Below are 17,153 nucleotides of genomic sequence, written 5' to 3'. Positions count from 1 at the left end.
CTGCAGGAGAGGGCAATTAGGGTGACCAGGCTGGCAAGGGAGGGCAGTTAGGGGTGACTGGGCCAGCAGGATAGGGCAGTTAGGGGTGACCAGACCTGCAGGTGAGGGCAGTTAGGGGCGACCAGGTTGTCAGGGGAGGGGAGTTAGGGGCTATCGGGCTGGCAGGGGAGGGGAGTAAGGGGCGACTAGGCTGTCAAGGAAGGGCAGTAAAGGGTGACTGGGCCAGCAGGGGAAGGCAGTTAGGGGAGACCATACCTGCAGGGGAGGATGGTTAGGGGCAACCAGGACTGCAGGGGAGGTCATTTAGAGGTGACCAGGCCAGAAGAGGAGGGTATTTATGGGCAATCAGGCCAGCAGGGGAGCAGTTATACATCAATCAAGTTGGCAGGGGAGTGGTTAGGGGATGATCAGGCTAGCAGGCAGAAGCATTTAGGGGCAATCAGGCAGACAGGCAGGCGAGCAGTTGGCACCCAGTAGTCCTAGATTGTAAGAGGGATGTCCGACTGCCCATTTAGGCCAGATTTTGTGCACTAGGCTTCTAGTATTTCAATATAATCAGTAGAAAACTCAAGTCAAAATGTCATGGACTTTGGAACCAGAATGATGAGGGTTTACATTCTGACAGCCTCCTCTGAGCTCTGAGCTTCAATTTCAGGGTGATGATTCACCTTTGATAATAATGACCATGGAGTCATATGTCAGTATTAGAAATAATATGTGCAAAGCACTTAGAACAGTCATGGCAAGTGCTCAGTGAACATTTGAAACAAGTTTTCAGAAGGTGAATTGCCTGAGAAGTTCACTGTTCATTCTGTTCTAATATACTGTGAGTATTGGGAGGGGCATCAATTCAAACTTGAATTCAGCCAAGTCTATTAAGTACCTACCATGTGCAGTGCATGGCCAAGGGAGTTGTGTATATTAAGGGAAGCTGACTTCTATTGCTTAGTGGCTGAGGTTAGGAAGTCAGATGCCAGGGAAATAGAGGAGGAAGAGGCAGGGTTTGGGGCTTAGTTGTTGGCTGGAGGTTGGGAGAATTCCTCCCTGTGATTGTTGGATGGTACAATAATTTGCCGGTTAGCCATGTATTAACTACATCTTTTATTTTACTGTATTCTGATGCTCTAACATCCGGGCCTTGCTCATCATGGAGATATTGTCCCTCCGAGGGCTAGCCAAATCCTGGAGGAAGTCAACAACTCCAACAAACCCAGAGCCCAGGCCTGTTATTGACCTGTCCCACTCCAGGCAACACCCCTGCCTATGACCGGGGTGACCAGGCTGGCAAGGGAGGGCAGTTATGGGCAATCAGGCCAGCAGGGGACTTGTTAGGCATCGATCAAGCTGGCAGGGGAGTGGTTAGAGGCAACCAGGCAGGCAGGCAGGCGAGTAGTTGGGAGCCAGTAGTTCCAACTGCTGGGATGTCCAAATAGTCAGGTTCAGTCTCTGCACCCCAGAGCTTGCTGAAATTATTCAAAGTTCTCTACTTCATGCCTGCATACTCTGCCTCACACATTCCTCCCCATGAAACCACAAAAAAAGCTTTAAGAATGAGAGTTCCCTCACTTCCTCTGCCCCTGACCAATCCTAGTGCTTCTCCCTGTGGCCTCCCCTGAGCTTGGAGTGGGATTTGTATTAACAAGCTGTCATCTTCTGACCTGTTTGTATATTATTACTCCTAAACAATGAACATATTTTTTTTCTAAAATAGACATATGCCTGCATAATAATTCTATCTAGATACTCATAAAGCTTTATTTGAAAAAACAAAACAAAAAAACCTCCTAGAGCCTGAAGCCTGTAAAAATGTTATGAGAAAAAGATCAGAAGGGAGCTAGATTAATTAGATTAATTAATTGCCCCTACGGCTCTAATCAGGAATCAGAAGCATTACTTGTGAAAGATAACAAGAAGATAACAACAACAGCAAATAAATAAAACCACAGAAGAACAAAGTTGTATCCTTTATTGGCACAGCAACTTTTCAAAGGCTGGTATGAATAGAGTCCGAGGAGCCAGACATGAGGGTCTGATGCCACTGCTCGGAACTCCTTGACAGCCCCCAGAAGCACATCAACAAACAGGCAGTTGCAGTACAGGAGGGCTGAGGACATACAGCAGGTGAGCCATGCAGAGGAGCTCGGAGAGGACAATTGACTTGTGATGCAGCATTGCTGCTGGAACCAGTACATCTCAGCGTGCTTATTTGCACTGTGCAGAACTTTAAATGGGTATGGCCCTTTCATCCCAACAACTATGAATGTGAAGCCATACTTGCAGACTGACACAAAATTTCCTGTAACCTATGCTGACGTCAGGAGATGAGATTTAACTAAAGAGCTCACAATGCACATATCCATAAATACAGCACACAGGAAGGAACTGCCTCCTAATCAATGAATGAAATATAAAACATGGGACTTGGTCCATATAGATATGCAGGGCGAAGCTAACATGACAGCAGAGTCCCCAGATTCTTAGATACTTTAGGTGAAAAAAAAAAATGGTATGCAAAAGAAAAAAATCTAGAAATAATTTTTAAAAATCTGTATTTTGAAGAAAGGGAGCACCACCAATTACATAAAGTTATAAAACACAGTAAGAAATATGTAAATACTTTTCAGGTTTGTAATTCTGATAAAACATAAACGCCTACAAAGAAATAAAAACACATGTCTGGTAGAGTATATTGTATTAAAAAGACTGGAGTCCGAGAAACATGTGGCCAGACCTTATAGGAACAAGTGTATAGTGTGCATGGATTCCTCCTCTCCTCCACCCCTCTTTCCTCTCTCACCTCACCCATACCTTTTTACGGCCTTTCACTTGCTACATGGAGGTAGCATGGCCCTATCGCCATGGAGCCTGGAAATCAGAGTGTATCCCCATGGAATGGGTAAGGACATGCACACACATGCGCACACACGCGCGCGCACACACACACACACACACACAAAATCTTGGGTATTTAACTTCTGTGTCCTGTGCTTTTTTGTGTAAATGCGTGGAGAGAGCACCCAGCATGTATCAGAGGCGGCCTTCCGTGGATGCCGCCTGGAATCACTGGGCAGTTGTATGCTGTGAGTTGGAATCACATCACATGGTAGTGTCCCAGAACTGGGAAGGCAGCTTGCTGCAGGGGGCCCCTGCAGGCTTCTTCAGGAGCGTGGGCTTCTTGCACGGAGGTGGGGGCGGTGCTCGGGGCTCAGAGTGCTGCAGAATCTGCTGCCAGTCTTCTCCTTCCTCGCAGAGCTTTCGCCTCCAGTCCAGGAGTTCCTGCAGGGCCACACTCTCATTCTCTGAGAGCCTCAGCTGATGGATTACCTGTGGGGGAAATAGGGAGGAAGAGTAACACCAAGTATATATTGAGAATGAGCGAGATGTATCATAGCAGCACCTGGTTCCCATGGGACTGGACCAGGGTCAAAAGAGGCATCATTTGTTCCCTATAAAACCCCAGCACTCAGCAAATGGCATCCAACTGAGTTGGCTGTGAGCTGCTGAATTAAGAAGAGTGGGCGGGGGGAGGGGGGGCACCAGTGGAATACTTAGGATAGGTGCACTGGTTAACATGTGATATCCTTCCGGTGGTACAAGAAAGACTTAACTGTCTGTTTGCCCTCTATTATTACATACACTAGAGGCCCAGGGCATGACATTTGTGCACTGGGGGGTGAGGGGTGATCCCTGTCTGTGCCCTCTTGCAGTCTGGAACCTCTCGGGGGATGTCTGCCTGCTGGCTTAGGACCACTCCCCACCATCAGGTGGACATCCTCCATCAGGTGGACACCCCCCTTAGCACTGACATGGAGGTGGGAGAGGCTCCTGCCATCACTGCTGCACTCGCCAGCCATGAGCCTCGCTTCTGGCTGAGTGGTGCTCCCCCTGTAGGAGAGCACTAACAGCAGGGGGCAGGTGCTATTTTGTGGTAGTGAATCCAAGCTGTTTCTGGCGTATAAGACGACCCCTTAATTTTATAGTTAAAACATAGGTTTAGGCCTATATTCGCTGTATAAGACTGCCCCCCACTTCAAAGAAAAGACTTACTTTGCTGTCTAGATCTGCAGGTAATTTTTGTGCAATTTTGGTCTTTTGTCCCCGATTTTTGGTTGACTTTTTTTCGTTTCAAAGGTCGTCTTATATGCCGGAAAATACAGTACCTGCTGTGTGCTCTCTCAGACCTTGATATCACAGAGGTGAAAATTTTAGGGGCCTTTGCAGAAGAGCATCAAAATGTGCAATTGTGTCAGCTACTTCCTCTCATTTTCTTCGGGCATCTGAAGAGAGATGCCATGGAGAGAGCTTGCCCCTGAGCTGGGTCACTTCAGGACAAGCTTGCTACAAGGATTGCCATGGGCTCCCCCTTCTGCCAGCAGCCAGTAATCAGAAACAGCTAGCTATTACAGAAATCATTTTTTTTGCTTTTTGTTTTGTATGTTTGTTTTGTTTTTCCTATCAGCTCTACAGTGAGTATGCTGGTTAAAAGAATGAGATTCTAGTCATAAACAATACATGTGAGTGGGAACACTGGGAGCATTAAGAGGAAATGAGATGGCTCATCCCACCTCCAACTGACTACTTTGTGCCAGTGCCACTTCCATCCTCTTCATCAAGACAAAAGAGAATACAACAATGCAGGACACGGGTGGTTTTTCTCCCCTGTGACAACGGGCACTTGAAAGAAGCACAGGCAGTCCTTGTTCCAGGACAATTCTAAAACCACCTCCTCCGCCTGGCCACCCTAGCTTATTGCTTGCCCAGGAAGATTTTAAAGCCCAGAATCAAGTTGATGGGCAGCACATTGAGACACGGTGTTAAAACACAGAAACTAAGCAGAAACTAAGAGGTCAACCCCACATCTAGTGTGTATAACTAGGTTTCGGGAGCTGGTTTTTAGCAAAAGTAGTTCCTCCAAATTGACTTTAAAAACAACTAGAAAACTAAAAACAACAATAAAAAAAACCTTCTAAGTGTGGAAGACAGTACTGCGATTGTCCAGGTTCTGAAGCAGCCTCCAGGCATCAGTAGAAAGTGAACTGCTGAAGCAGCATGCCCTACTTTAAAGGGTATTTTTCTCTAGCGTGCAGGACTGCACCATAATGATGGGGAAAGAAGACATTCATTCTCCTGCTGAGAAGACTCTCCTAAAAGCCAGATTGCCTCTGCTGTCAGGGAAGTGAGCCAAGGAAGGAGGCCAGAGGGTGTGCATAAAACCATTTACTTACTAACACCTTAACGTGCTAAATATGTGCCAGGTACTCTTCTCAGCACCTTATACATGGCAACTCATGCAGTCCTCCTAAGGACTCTACAAAGCATTTTGTGATGAGGAAATTGAGGCACAAAGTGGTTAAGTGATTTTTCCAAAGTCACTTGGAAAATTATGGGACCAGGCAGGCTGGGTCCAGAATCTGCGCTCTTAGTTATTACTTTACAGTGATTGTCACTTACTTAACAACTGTTATCCAGCATGCTAAAAACCTGGGTCTCTATATCACCTTCTTCTTCTTGTCTTTTTTTTTCTTTTTTTTCTAAATGTCAGTTTAGTAAAATCTGTATGTTTCCTCTATTAATGTGCTCTAGTGCCTCTATTTTTCCATTAGTATATTCTGTGTTGATTACATTTAGCTTCAGTCTCATTCACTGTATAAATAATAAATATACTGTATATATATATATATGTGTGTGTGTGTGTGTGTGTGTGTGTGTGTGTGTGTGTGTGTATATATATACTGAGTGGCCAGCTTATTATGATCTCTGAACGCATAATAACATAATAATCTGGCCATTTAGTGAGAGTGTGTGTGTGTGTGTGTGTGTGTGTGTGTGTGTGTTTTAGAGGCCCAGTGCATGAATTTGTGCATGAGAAGGGTACAGCTTGCCTGGCCAGGGAACAAGGACATGGGCGGTTGGCTGGCCTGCCTGCCAGTTGAACTCCTGGTGGAGGGGATAATTTGCATATTAGCCATTTTTATATAGGATATACACTGAGTGGCGAGATTATTATGTGTTCAGAGATCATAATAATAATAATCATCTGGCCACTATTTATTTATTTTTATATATATATATATATATATATATATATATATATATATATATATATATTCATATTCCTTGGCATACTTTCCTTATATCTCTGAAAAATATTATTACAGGATTAATTTTATGAGAGAATATTTAATTAATGGAAGGATACCTATACTATCTCAGTTGATTATTTTCCCCAAATTTCCTTGAAAATCATTTTTTTAAAGTAATAGAACTTCATATTGATCTACAGTATTTAGGGGGAAAAAACAAGGAACTTCTTCTTCTGCATAGAATATTGTATATCATGGCATGTTTTCACCCTCATTGTAAAATGATAAAAATGAAATGAATTACAAAAGTTGTGTTTTTAAAATATCACAAAGCTCTGGCAAAACTGAGAACTAGAGAGACCACAGTTTTGGATAGAGAGACCCTTTCTGAGTAAACAATCACTAGCTTCTTTTTTGTTTTTTTCAGGGATATTTACCAATTATGTTCTTCTGAGGTCTAGAGAGTCCATTATAGAAGAAAGAGAATATATACAATACTTTGCAGGTGCATGGGACTAGAGAGACAAATTAAAACTTGAGAATCCTCCAATGCATGGGCATTTTCTCAAAGGGTCATTTGTTAAGTTCTTCAGATGTATGAGTAAGTGGTGCCTTGGGCCAAAAGCTTATGAAAAGTAGAGTGAAATGTCTTACAATGACAGAAATGCTTTCAGAAGCAGAAATTTGTAGGGAGATGGTAGCCTCAAGCGCCTGACTAGTCTTATCTTAAAGACTTTAGGGCTTTAAGACTGAGTGGGGTACATGGCTGGAGAGTTGGGCTTTCAAATACAGAGCTAGAGCTACAGAAAAGTTTCAGTGCTCAGAGACCTGTTAAGTTCTCAGTTTAAGCACAGGAAGGTGCAAGCTGAGGACAAAAGGAGAACCAGAGGTAAACTGGTTCCCCAACACAACTAAATTTGTGATTGGACTGATGTGATCACCCTTGCCTTTTCTTCCAAACAAAGGATGGTGATAAACTTTTGTGTAGAAAACATCATCTATGGAATCTGTAATTTATTTACACACAATGCTTACCATGCAATCAGAAATTACTATACATGTGAAGAGATAAGGAAATTCACCAAAATTCAAAAGATAAAACAGATTCATAAATGATCCAGATTTAGAGTTAGCAGGTAAAGACTAAAATGCCTATGATTAAATATTTACAAGAACTGAGGAAAAAAGGCAAATGTAAGAAATAACAGAATGAACATAAGCATAAAAGAGTATTAGAAGTAGATGAGATAAAAAGAATGTGGCCAAGCTATTGTCCAAGATATTTCCAAAGCTCTATATAGCATCAATGCACATTTTTAATCAGCTCAGTAAACCACATATAAAAGATAAACATACACAGCATCACCACAATAAAAAAATACAAATCATATCATATTAAAAATGCCAAAGACCAAAGACAAAAAAAGGAGTAAACTTTAAAAATCCAGATGAAAAGACACATTATTTTCAAAGAAACGACAATGAGAGCAAAAGCTGATTGCTAAATACTAGTAGTAACATTGGAGGACAGACAATAACAAATCTGAGGTTAAAGTACTGAAAGGAAGTAATTCAACCTGGAATTCTTCTCTCAAAAATGAAAATGAAATAAAAATGTTTTTGGAGAAACAAAGATGAGGTAACTTGGCATCTACGGTCTTATGCATAACTTGTGTTGTTTTGAAGGTGAGAAAAATGATACCACGTGGAAAAAATGGAAATTTTAGAGAGAAGGAAAAACAGTGGGATTAAATACATGGGTGCATATAAGTCATAGGTTTGCAAGGTCTTATGGACTTAAACTATATGTAATACAAGAATGGATGCCATCAAAAGCTACAAAAGCCAGGAGGGGTTACATGGAGTAGAGGCTGTAAAGTTCTAGCAGTATTAGGAAAACGGTACGAGTAATAAAATCTGTTAAAATGCAATAAGTACGGTATATGTTTTATTGGTGAAACTACAAAAAATAGTAAGAACATATAATAAATAAGTGAAATAAATACTCAATTAATCTAAAAAAAAATGCAAGGAAGGTACAAAAAGAATAAAAAATGCAATCAACTCCTAACAAAACAGTAAAGCATAAAAACTAGACAAACCGAATCTAGATCTCACCCAGTAGTTGGCGTTGCTCTTCTGTGGCCTGATGGCATGTATTGGCTTTATCTTCATACTACTGTGAACATGCAACTGTCTTCATACCAAGCAAGTACAAAATACACCCATTTTATATTTCTTCTCAGTCCTAGGCTCTTGCCAGTAGGTTTGCATAGTGACCAAAAACATGTACTAGGTGTGACTCTCTATGAGAACCTTCATGATAGGAACAGATTTGTAGATTGAGTCACTCCATAGAGGCTACCCCAATCTGCTGAGAGTAACGGCTGGTCTGAACTAGGCTCAGTGGGAGAGATTGTGACATCCAGTGTTTCAAGTCCTCTGAGTCATTGCTTCACTTAAAAAAAAAGAAAGAAAAAAGAAAAGAAAGAAACGCTCTCTACCTTTTCAAAGCTTCTCAGTCAGTATTTATTTAAAAAATCTGAATTCCCAAGTATATTATAAAAGGAGAAACTTGTACGCACACACCATGAGAAAGCACTTTCTTAATGAAGGTATTGATGTCTTGAATAATGTAGTGAGCACAGAAGAATGCCATCTTTGAGTCAATGACCAATAGCTCTCTAGGCTTCTCTGATAAGCACAAATTTGACTGATGTTTGCAATAATCAACTCATGCTCAGAATAAACCCTTTTATTGAGAGAGCTCATGGAACTTTATTTTCTATTATGGAGATTAATAGGTATTGAATACAATTTAATAGGCATATAAATATAGTTGCCAGGATGGCATAAAGGAGATGCTAAAATATTAACATTATTGATCTTCAATTACAAAAACAAAATAGAATCTTCATAGATTATTTTTAAATGAAAGTTAAAATTCTATGTAAGAATAGCTGATAGGTCATTACTGTCAACGCTGAAGTTCAGAGGGCATTTTGAAACCGTGATCTATGAGACAATAGACAGAAGATCAGAAGATGAGGACAGTGTCCTTTGACTAATGGTGTTTAATTTTCCTAGATTCACAAATTTATTAGATTGTGAGGTATAAGAATGGTAGTTGTTACAGTTAAGAGCTTTCATATTTTAAAATATCAAATATAGTTATGAATATTACCTAAATGGTAGTCAAGTAATATATAAGCAGCAAAAAGTATTTATAATATTATTCAGCACTGTAAAACTTCTAAATGGTGTTTCTCCAGTCTTTAAAATTCACTACCTGTTGCTAATAACAAACACGCTCACAGATTCCCTTACTAATATTGGATATTTCACAAAAATATTATCATTGAAAAAGGAAGTAACGATTTTTAACAATAATTTTAGTATTGATGTTGAAAAGGAAGCACTTACTTTCTGAAAGAGAAGAAATAACTCTGGGATTAGGGATGCTGCTGGCAATGTGGGCTCAGAACCAGCTGGGTCCCCCAGGTCTCATTTATGTGGATTTGTTTATAGGATAAAGATACTGTATTGTTGTATTTTAACTTAAATCTTGTTTTCCACTGTTTTAAAAGATACATTTCCACCACACATTTATTTTCTGGCATGTTTTATATAATAGTGTTTGTACACAAAACCATCTTTCAGAACCAGAAGGCAAGTGTTATAACTAAGAAATAAAGTATCCTATACATCTGAACCTTTGGGTATGAAATGATCTGCTTTTAAAAGAACTTTTTAAAAATTGATTAAGGTATTATATATGTGTCCTTATTTCCCCATTGCCCCCCCCTCCCACTCATGCCCTTATCTCCCTTTTGTCTGTGTCCATTTGTCTTGAATGCATACAAGTCCTTTGGTTGATCTCTCCCCTTTACCTCCATTCTTCCCTACTTTCTGCTGATATTTGAAGGTCTGAAAGATGCTTCTCTAAAGGCAACTTACACAAGAGTCTTAATGTGCTGCCCATGGCATAGAGATGGAGTGAGAAAAGAAGAGGGAGTGTTTTGTTTTTAACCTTTTTTATTTTCTCTTTATATCATTTACCTGGGCAAGCAAACACTATGGACAAAGGTCTGTAGAGACTTACCCCATAGAGGTGGCAACTTTTTTTTTTTAATTTGAGAGAGAGAGAGAGAGATGTATGCGCTGACCAGAAATCAAACCCACCATCTTTGGTGCATGGGAAGATGTAGCAAGCAGAAGAGCCACACCAAATGGGGAACTTTTGAACTAAATTTTGAAAAATGAGATGGTCAATCAGATGGAAATGAATGAAAACAGGCAGGGAGAGGTATTTCTACAAGACTTGATATAGACATTGGACTTCATTCTTTAACAAGAAATTACAATCATATGAAGATGTTGAGGCTGGTTGAACAGAGACAGTATATTTAACAACCTGGACTCCTGTGTCAGAGGACCTGAACTGGAATCCTAAATTTTCCACCTAATAGTTGTGTAACCTTGCAGAAGTCTATCAGCTTCCACATCTATAAATTGGGATCACAATACTAATAATCTACCTCAAAAGGACAAAAGGAAGAGTAATTGTTATATGAGCTACATAAAAGTGAGAGCTCTATAAAATGTGGACTATTATGACTTTGTCATTGTTAGCTATTTGAAGTGAGAAAATCTCTAAACATTCTGAATTATACCCTGTTTCCCCTAAAATAAGACAGTGTCTTATATTAATTTTTTCTAACAAAGTTGCGCTAGATCTTATTTTCACGGGATATCTTATCTTTCCATGTGCTAGGTCTTATTTTCAGAGGATGTCTTATTTTTGGGGAAACACGGTAGTTATTCTAATGACTCAATCAGACACTGTTAAATGTAACCACTTCTCACAATTTAGGTTTCTATATAAACATAATATAGTCTTGCCCAGCTGATGTGGTTCAGTGGTTGAGTATTGACCCCATGAACCAGGAAATTATGGTTTGATTCCCAGTCAGGGTACATGCCTGGGTTGTTGGCTCAATCTCTAGTAGGGGGCTAGCAGGAGGCAGCAGATCAATGAATGATTCTCTCATTGATGTTTCTATCCCTCTCCTTTCCCTTCCTCTCTCTGAAATCAATAAAACATATTTAATAAATAAATATAACATATTTATATTGACATGTTATTAACATGAACCTTTTAAAACACTGAGCAATATGTTGGATTTATACATAACTATGATTTACATTTGATTTTAAACTAAATAAAGTTATTCAGAAAAAATAATGAAAGGTCTAGAGGTTTTTGAAGTTTAGGAGAAAAGTAAAAAGGGTATACACAGATTTTAGTGAATAATTTAAGCAACTGTTAAATTTTTTTGAAATTTGGGTTTGATATATATTTTCAGGGGTCCTTAAGTTCTTGGAACAATCTAAGATTTTTGCATTTTTATTTTAATTATATATTTTTTTAATTATGTAATTCTACTTTAAGTCATTTGAATCCCTACTTTTTAAGGTGGCAGTTAGTGAGACTTAATTTTCTGAACTAGTATTTTCTTTACAAGCAGATTGACACAAGTTATATTATTTGTATTCTTGCAGGTTAAGAAGAAAAAGTGATATATTTAATATGCAAGTAGACATTATTTTCCAAGGAAAAGCTAAATGATCTAACAGTGTAGGTTGAACACAACTCAAGTAGAAAAAAAAGTGACAGAGACTTGGGTAAAACCAACTGCACAGATGGTAAACGTGTCCCAAAGTTCATGGAAACTATGTCAGTAACATCTTCATATTTCAACAGTAATTTCATGTCAGCTAAACAGAATCATATCTAATATAAAATGTAGAAAATAATTTTTTTTTGCTTTTGTAGGTTTCTGTCCTATTGAATTTTTTATTTATTTTTAAAATATATTTTATTGATTTTTTACAGAGAGGAAGAGAGAGGGAAAGAGAGTTAGAAATACCGATGAGAGAGAATCATCGATCAGCTGCCTCCTGCACACCCCCCACTGGGGATGTGCCCACAACAAAGGTATATGCCCTTGACCGAAATTGAACCCGGGACCCTTCATTCCGCAGGCGGACGCTCTATCCACTGAGCCAAACTGGTTTTGGCTCTACTGAATTTTTAAATGTGCCTTGGTTTTTACAGCTCTAATAAGAGCTAAAATAATAAAGAGGTTTTATGTAACATCTTAATTAACATTACAATAAAGTAATTTAAGAAGTGTTAAGAATCAAGGACAACTTTTTTAATTAAAAAGGATCATATATATTATCAAAGTGAGAAAAATACTAATCAATTTGAGCAGAATTTCCTATGAGTAGAATTAATTACTATTTGATAAGACTATTGGTGTCCTAGAGTCCAAAATGAATAAATCTACCCTGCACAATGCATCCAGTTCACTTACATGGAGGGTTTGAAAGGAATTAACGTGTGAATGCCTGAATAATGGTATATGTTTGAGAGAAGGAACAGAGGTTACCACAATACAGGCATACCTCATTTTATTGCCCACCCCTGATACTGTGTCTTTTACAAATTGAATGTTTGTAGCAATCCTGCTTCAAGAGGACAAATTTTTCTATAGCCTCAAATTATGGTTAGTACTTTTCAGCAATAAAGTATTTTTAACTAAGGTATGTACATTGTTTTTTAGACATAATGTAATCACATACTTTATAGACTACAGTATACTATAAACATAACTTAAAGCATTGGAGAACCAAAAATTTTGTGTAACTTGCTTTATTGCCATATTTTAATGATCACTGTATTGCACAGAGCCCCCTTGTCCCTCTGCCACGTGAGGACAGAGTGATAACTCTGCTACCTTTAAGATAGCCCTTCCCTGGCCGTGCTGGCTCTCTGATCTCAGACTTCCAGCCTCTAGAACTGTGAGGAATACATTGCTATGGTCTACAAGCCACCCAGTCTGAGGTGTTTTATTATAGCAACCCAAAAGGATTAAGGCATCTTATGAGCCAAAATTATTATTTTTGGATAGCATGGGTAAAAAATGGTATTATTCTATAACACAAAACCCAAGCTTCTAAAAAATGGCACATGCTGCCAACTTAAAAGCCTTTGAAAATAAAATCTTTTGATAGAGAATTTAATAATATATTATACATTACTCTGTGATTTTTATTTTGAATTTGACATTTGAAAGAGATCTGAAAGCTGCAGGGTTTGTGATTCACCATGAGAAAGCACCGAATCACAGTTTACAAGAAGCTGGGACAACCTGATATCTCAAAGAAACTGACAAAAGGACCCACTCCACAGAGGCCAGAGAGTATTATTCATGCCATCCCCATGTGGCTGCATGTAAGGAGGGGTGTCATATAGTGAATATCAGTGTTTAATTTACACCCCATTAGTTTAAACCACCTGAAATAGGGCTTTTGTTGTAGCTGTAACTGCTCATTTTCCTTTCTATTTTTTAGGATGGATTACAAAAGGGAGCTAAACCATTCACCTTTAATAAATAGGTATGCCTCGTACCACCCCATTACAAGCTCCCAGCACATGTGAACAGATACAGAAATGATCTGGGTCCAAAGTCATTTCATTATGGGCTAGGATACCCATCCTCAAATAAAATCCCTGACTTTCAGCAGATTTTTAGCAAGAATATTCTTTCATTGAAATAGTAATTCTTAGAAATAGCGCTACTTAACACACTGATGATTACTACCTCAACAACTCAGTATGGGTGTTAAAACAATGCTTTTATTTTGTTATTGAGAAAATCTTGTTGATTTAATATTTAGCAGTTCAAGATATGAATGTATTATAGTTTCTATTTTTCCACCTGGATTTGTGAAGTATTTGTCCAAGAGATATCAATTAGATATGAAGAGTTTGGTAAAGAATTATTAATAAAAACTGAGTTCATGCAAATTTTATATCTAAGGTGGGACATTTATAATGACTTCACTTACTTCTAGAGGTTAAAAACCACTAAATCTCTCACAACCTAGAGGAACACACAATATAATTTGAAGGCTTAATGAACTTTATTACTTAATACATCTATTTACTAAAGGCTTTCTATTGTCATTAGTAGAGTTTTATGAGATGAGCTAATTAAAAAGGAGATATAAAATTTTTCCACGTCCTGTGGATATTCATTTCTATGAATAATATTAATAAATGAAAATTAATAACTTGCTGCTGATTTTTACCTTAAGTCTTTCCCTTCTAGGACAAAAATAGCCTTTGTTAAATAATTCATATGTAAAATCATGTTGCTGTTCATTTGTCACAGAATTGATTTTTCTATTGACTATTCACCCAGAGGTGAAAAGAGGCATTTACTGACATTTATGGAAATTAAAAGAAGGAAGCGTCTTGACTGAATTGTGAATATTAGTGTTTCAAATGCAAATCCCATTTCCACTTCATGCTAACAAGATGTTGGAAGAAAAATGTTAAAAAACGAAACTCGAAAATCACAGTTTGTAAAACCAAAGTTTATCTGAGTATCTGAGTACATTCTAAAATGTGGCATAAAATAAAATGTGATTCAAAAAAGTCTTTGACTAAATGGTTGTATATTTCTATACTTCTAAAAAAAAAAAAAAAAAAAAACCAAGAAAAAATTGGAAGTGAAAATGATATCATTATAATTAACTAGTTATTATAATAGGAAAGGAGCAAAGGGAAGGCCACCACCAGCAGAGGAAACCACATAGGTAAGGTAGACGCATGCCCAGTTGGGTGAGATAAGGAAGATACTTGCCTATCAGTCACGCCTAGAGACAGAAACGGTTGGCCAGATGGGCTCGAAGATTTGAGATACATAATCCCCTGGACAAAGGGGCTCACTCTCTTGTGCTCTGGGTACTCTTGGGACTCTTATTTCATGGGGCACACTCCCCTGATTCTCTTGCATTTACCTGAATGGCCCATAGCCATGTGGACTACACAAGCAATAAACAGATGGCAGCAGAGAAATAAAAGCAAAACCAGCTTCATGCTGAACTAGAACCAGCTCCAACGTGGAAAGAGAACTCTGGACAGTGGCTCTGATTTGAACTCTACTGAAATCCCAGCTACATTTCTTCTATGACTGGACTAAGGGAAATGGGACTTTGGAAAACCAGAATTGTAATTCCACAGAATTAAAGCTTTCTATCATATTTCATCCTCCCATGGGGACCTCCAGAAATGCTTATGCCAGTGGTGCCCTAAGAAACTCACTCCCACTAGCTACAAGGGGAGATGAGGCATGTTTCCCTCCGGTAACAAAAACAGCATCTCTGGTTTAGGTAAACATAGTTGACCCTTCCAAATTTAGAAATAGGCATTTATACAGCAGCCCAATTAAGTTTATTCTCACTCTTTTGCTTCCTTTTGTTTCCTAAGAGTTGAACAAAGGGGGAAAATATCCCGTAAAAGGCGTGTCATAAATTCTATTGGGAACAAGAGTAGCTAATCTGAACAACCAGCAGTGAGGGTGGGAAGACAAGATTTTAATTTTTTACCTTATCTGTACACTCTGATTTATTTTAAAAATTAACTGCTATTCTTTACTATTTTAAGAAGTAATATTACATTGGAACAGATTTAGTATAATTTAAATGGACATTTATTTGCATTTTGCAGCTGATTTTAAGTTCGTAGCTGTGAATAAAAAATGGACTCTGATGTGTGAATGCATGTTTCTATTAATGGAAAGTTATAAAATAGAAATTTAAAATTGTACTGCACACCATGTGATATAATTAATTTGTGACATTTTAGAATATGGATTTTGTATGAGCTCTGGTTGCCTACTTTATTCATTTAAAAAATGGCAGTATAAGTGACTAGTAGATTATAGAAAATATTTATAACATATATTTAGAATATGCTTATAGTAATGACATATTATAGTAATGGGGTTCAAATCAAGGAACTATATGAAAAAACATAAATCTATTATATTGGAAACAGAAAGCATGAGTATTGTAATTTCTTTGAAAATATTTTTCTTGGGATATAGGACTCACTTAAAGTATCAGAAGGTATTACTGAGGAAAATTAATCTACTAAATTTTATCTCTCTAAAGAATAAATTTGTTGATATAATTTGTTTTTCAAAAATCTTAAATACTGTTGCTTTGCACTAGTCTAAACAATCAAATTCACACACCTTAGCATGTTACGTAAAGTCTTATATTTCTGCCCACAATAATTATCCCAGCTTCATTATCACCCATTCTCACATAAACTCTATATGTCAGTCTAGTCCGTTGTACCAGAACATATCTATAATTACATTTATCTTCTCTACCATAGTTTCAGTCCAAATGACTAAACATAGAATCTTCTGAAGTTTCCAAGGCCCAGCTCTAAAAGTCATTTCATGATATTGTTTTGTATTTTGAATCATTTTCACATGTTATTATTCTAATAGATTTTATAACCATATGAAATAAGCAGGTTAATTTTTATTAAACATTTCATAGACACTTAAATTCATCTTTTTTTTAAATGTTTTTTTAAATTTTTTGGTAGATATTACTGATGGTTTTTGTTCATATTTGTTGTATACATAGCCTTTTTTTTAGCAGTAAATCATGTTTTATTATTTGAATCATATTTATTGTTTAAAGTATTACAAATAGTAGTACATAGTACATATGTCTCCCTCTTTTCCCAGTTTACCTTCCCCTGGCCTGCCTTATGATTTCAGAGAGAGGACAGTAAAGAAAGAGAGAGAAAGGAATATCCATGAAGAGAGAAAATCATCAATCAGCAGTCTCCTATATGTCCTCTACTGGGAATCAAGCCCGCAACCTGGGCATGTGTCCTGACCTGGAATCAAACTGTGACCTCTGGTTCATATGTACTCATATTGAGACAATATGGTTAATAAATTGCTATTGGGATTTTTTTCTGGATTAAAAGGATGCATAGGACACAAAAATAAGAAAGGACGTTTGGGTTGAATGGTATAAGGAATGGTGCTCATACTTTTGTTGATGTCTGCCTTTACAATTACAAAATACACAAGACAGAGAAAAGCACCTTGAAGTGCTGGTAGGACTTGAGAGTTGGCTTTGAACTAGCAATGGAGCTCTGAGTAAGTCTTTCCCCTACTTGTTTAA

At 37.9% G+C, this 17,153-nt stretch overlaps 1 protein-coding gene across 1 annotated transcript in view; it reads right to left on the bottom strand.

Moving 5' to 3' along the window:
• Positions 1–1,952: 1,952 nt before the first annotated feature.
• MYO16 (myosin XVI) overlaps positions 1,953–17,153 on the bottom strand; it is a 414,776-nt gene continuing 399,575 nt past the window's right edge. The window contains exon 35 of the mRNA XM_036458153.2: positions 1,953–3,324. Coding sequence (XP_036314046.1) covers positions 3,097–3,324 — 228 coding nt within the window. The 3' untranslated portion in view covers positions 1,953–3,096. The remainder of the gene's footprint in view (positions 3,325–17,153) is intronic.

Source organism: Pipistrellus kuhlii, unplaced genomic scaffold (assembly GCF_014108245.1).
Source record: "Pipistrellus kuhlii isolate mPipKuh1 unplaced genomic scaffold, mPipKuh1.p scaffold_m20_p_3, whole genome shotgun sequence".
Classification (NCBI taxonomy): Eukaryota; Metazoa; Chordata; class Mammalia; order Chiroptera; family Vespertilionidae; genus Pipistrellus; species Pipistrellus kuhlii.
This window is presented reverse-complemented; position numbering and strand designations above follow the sequence as displayed.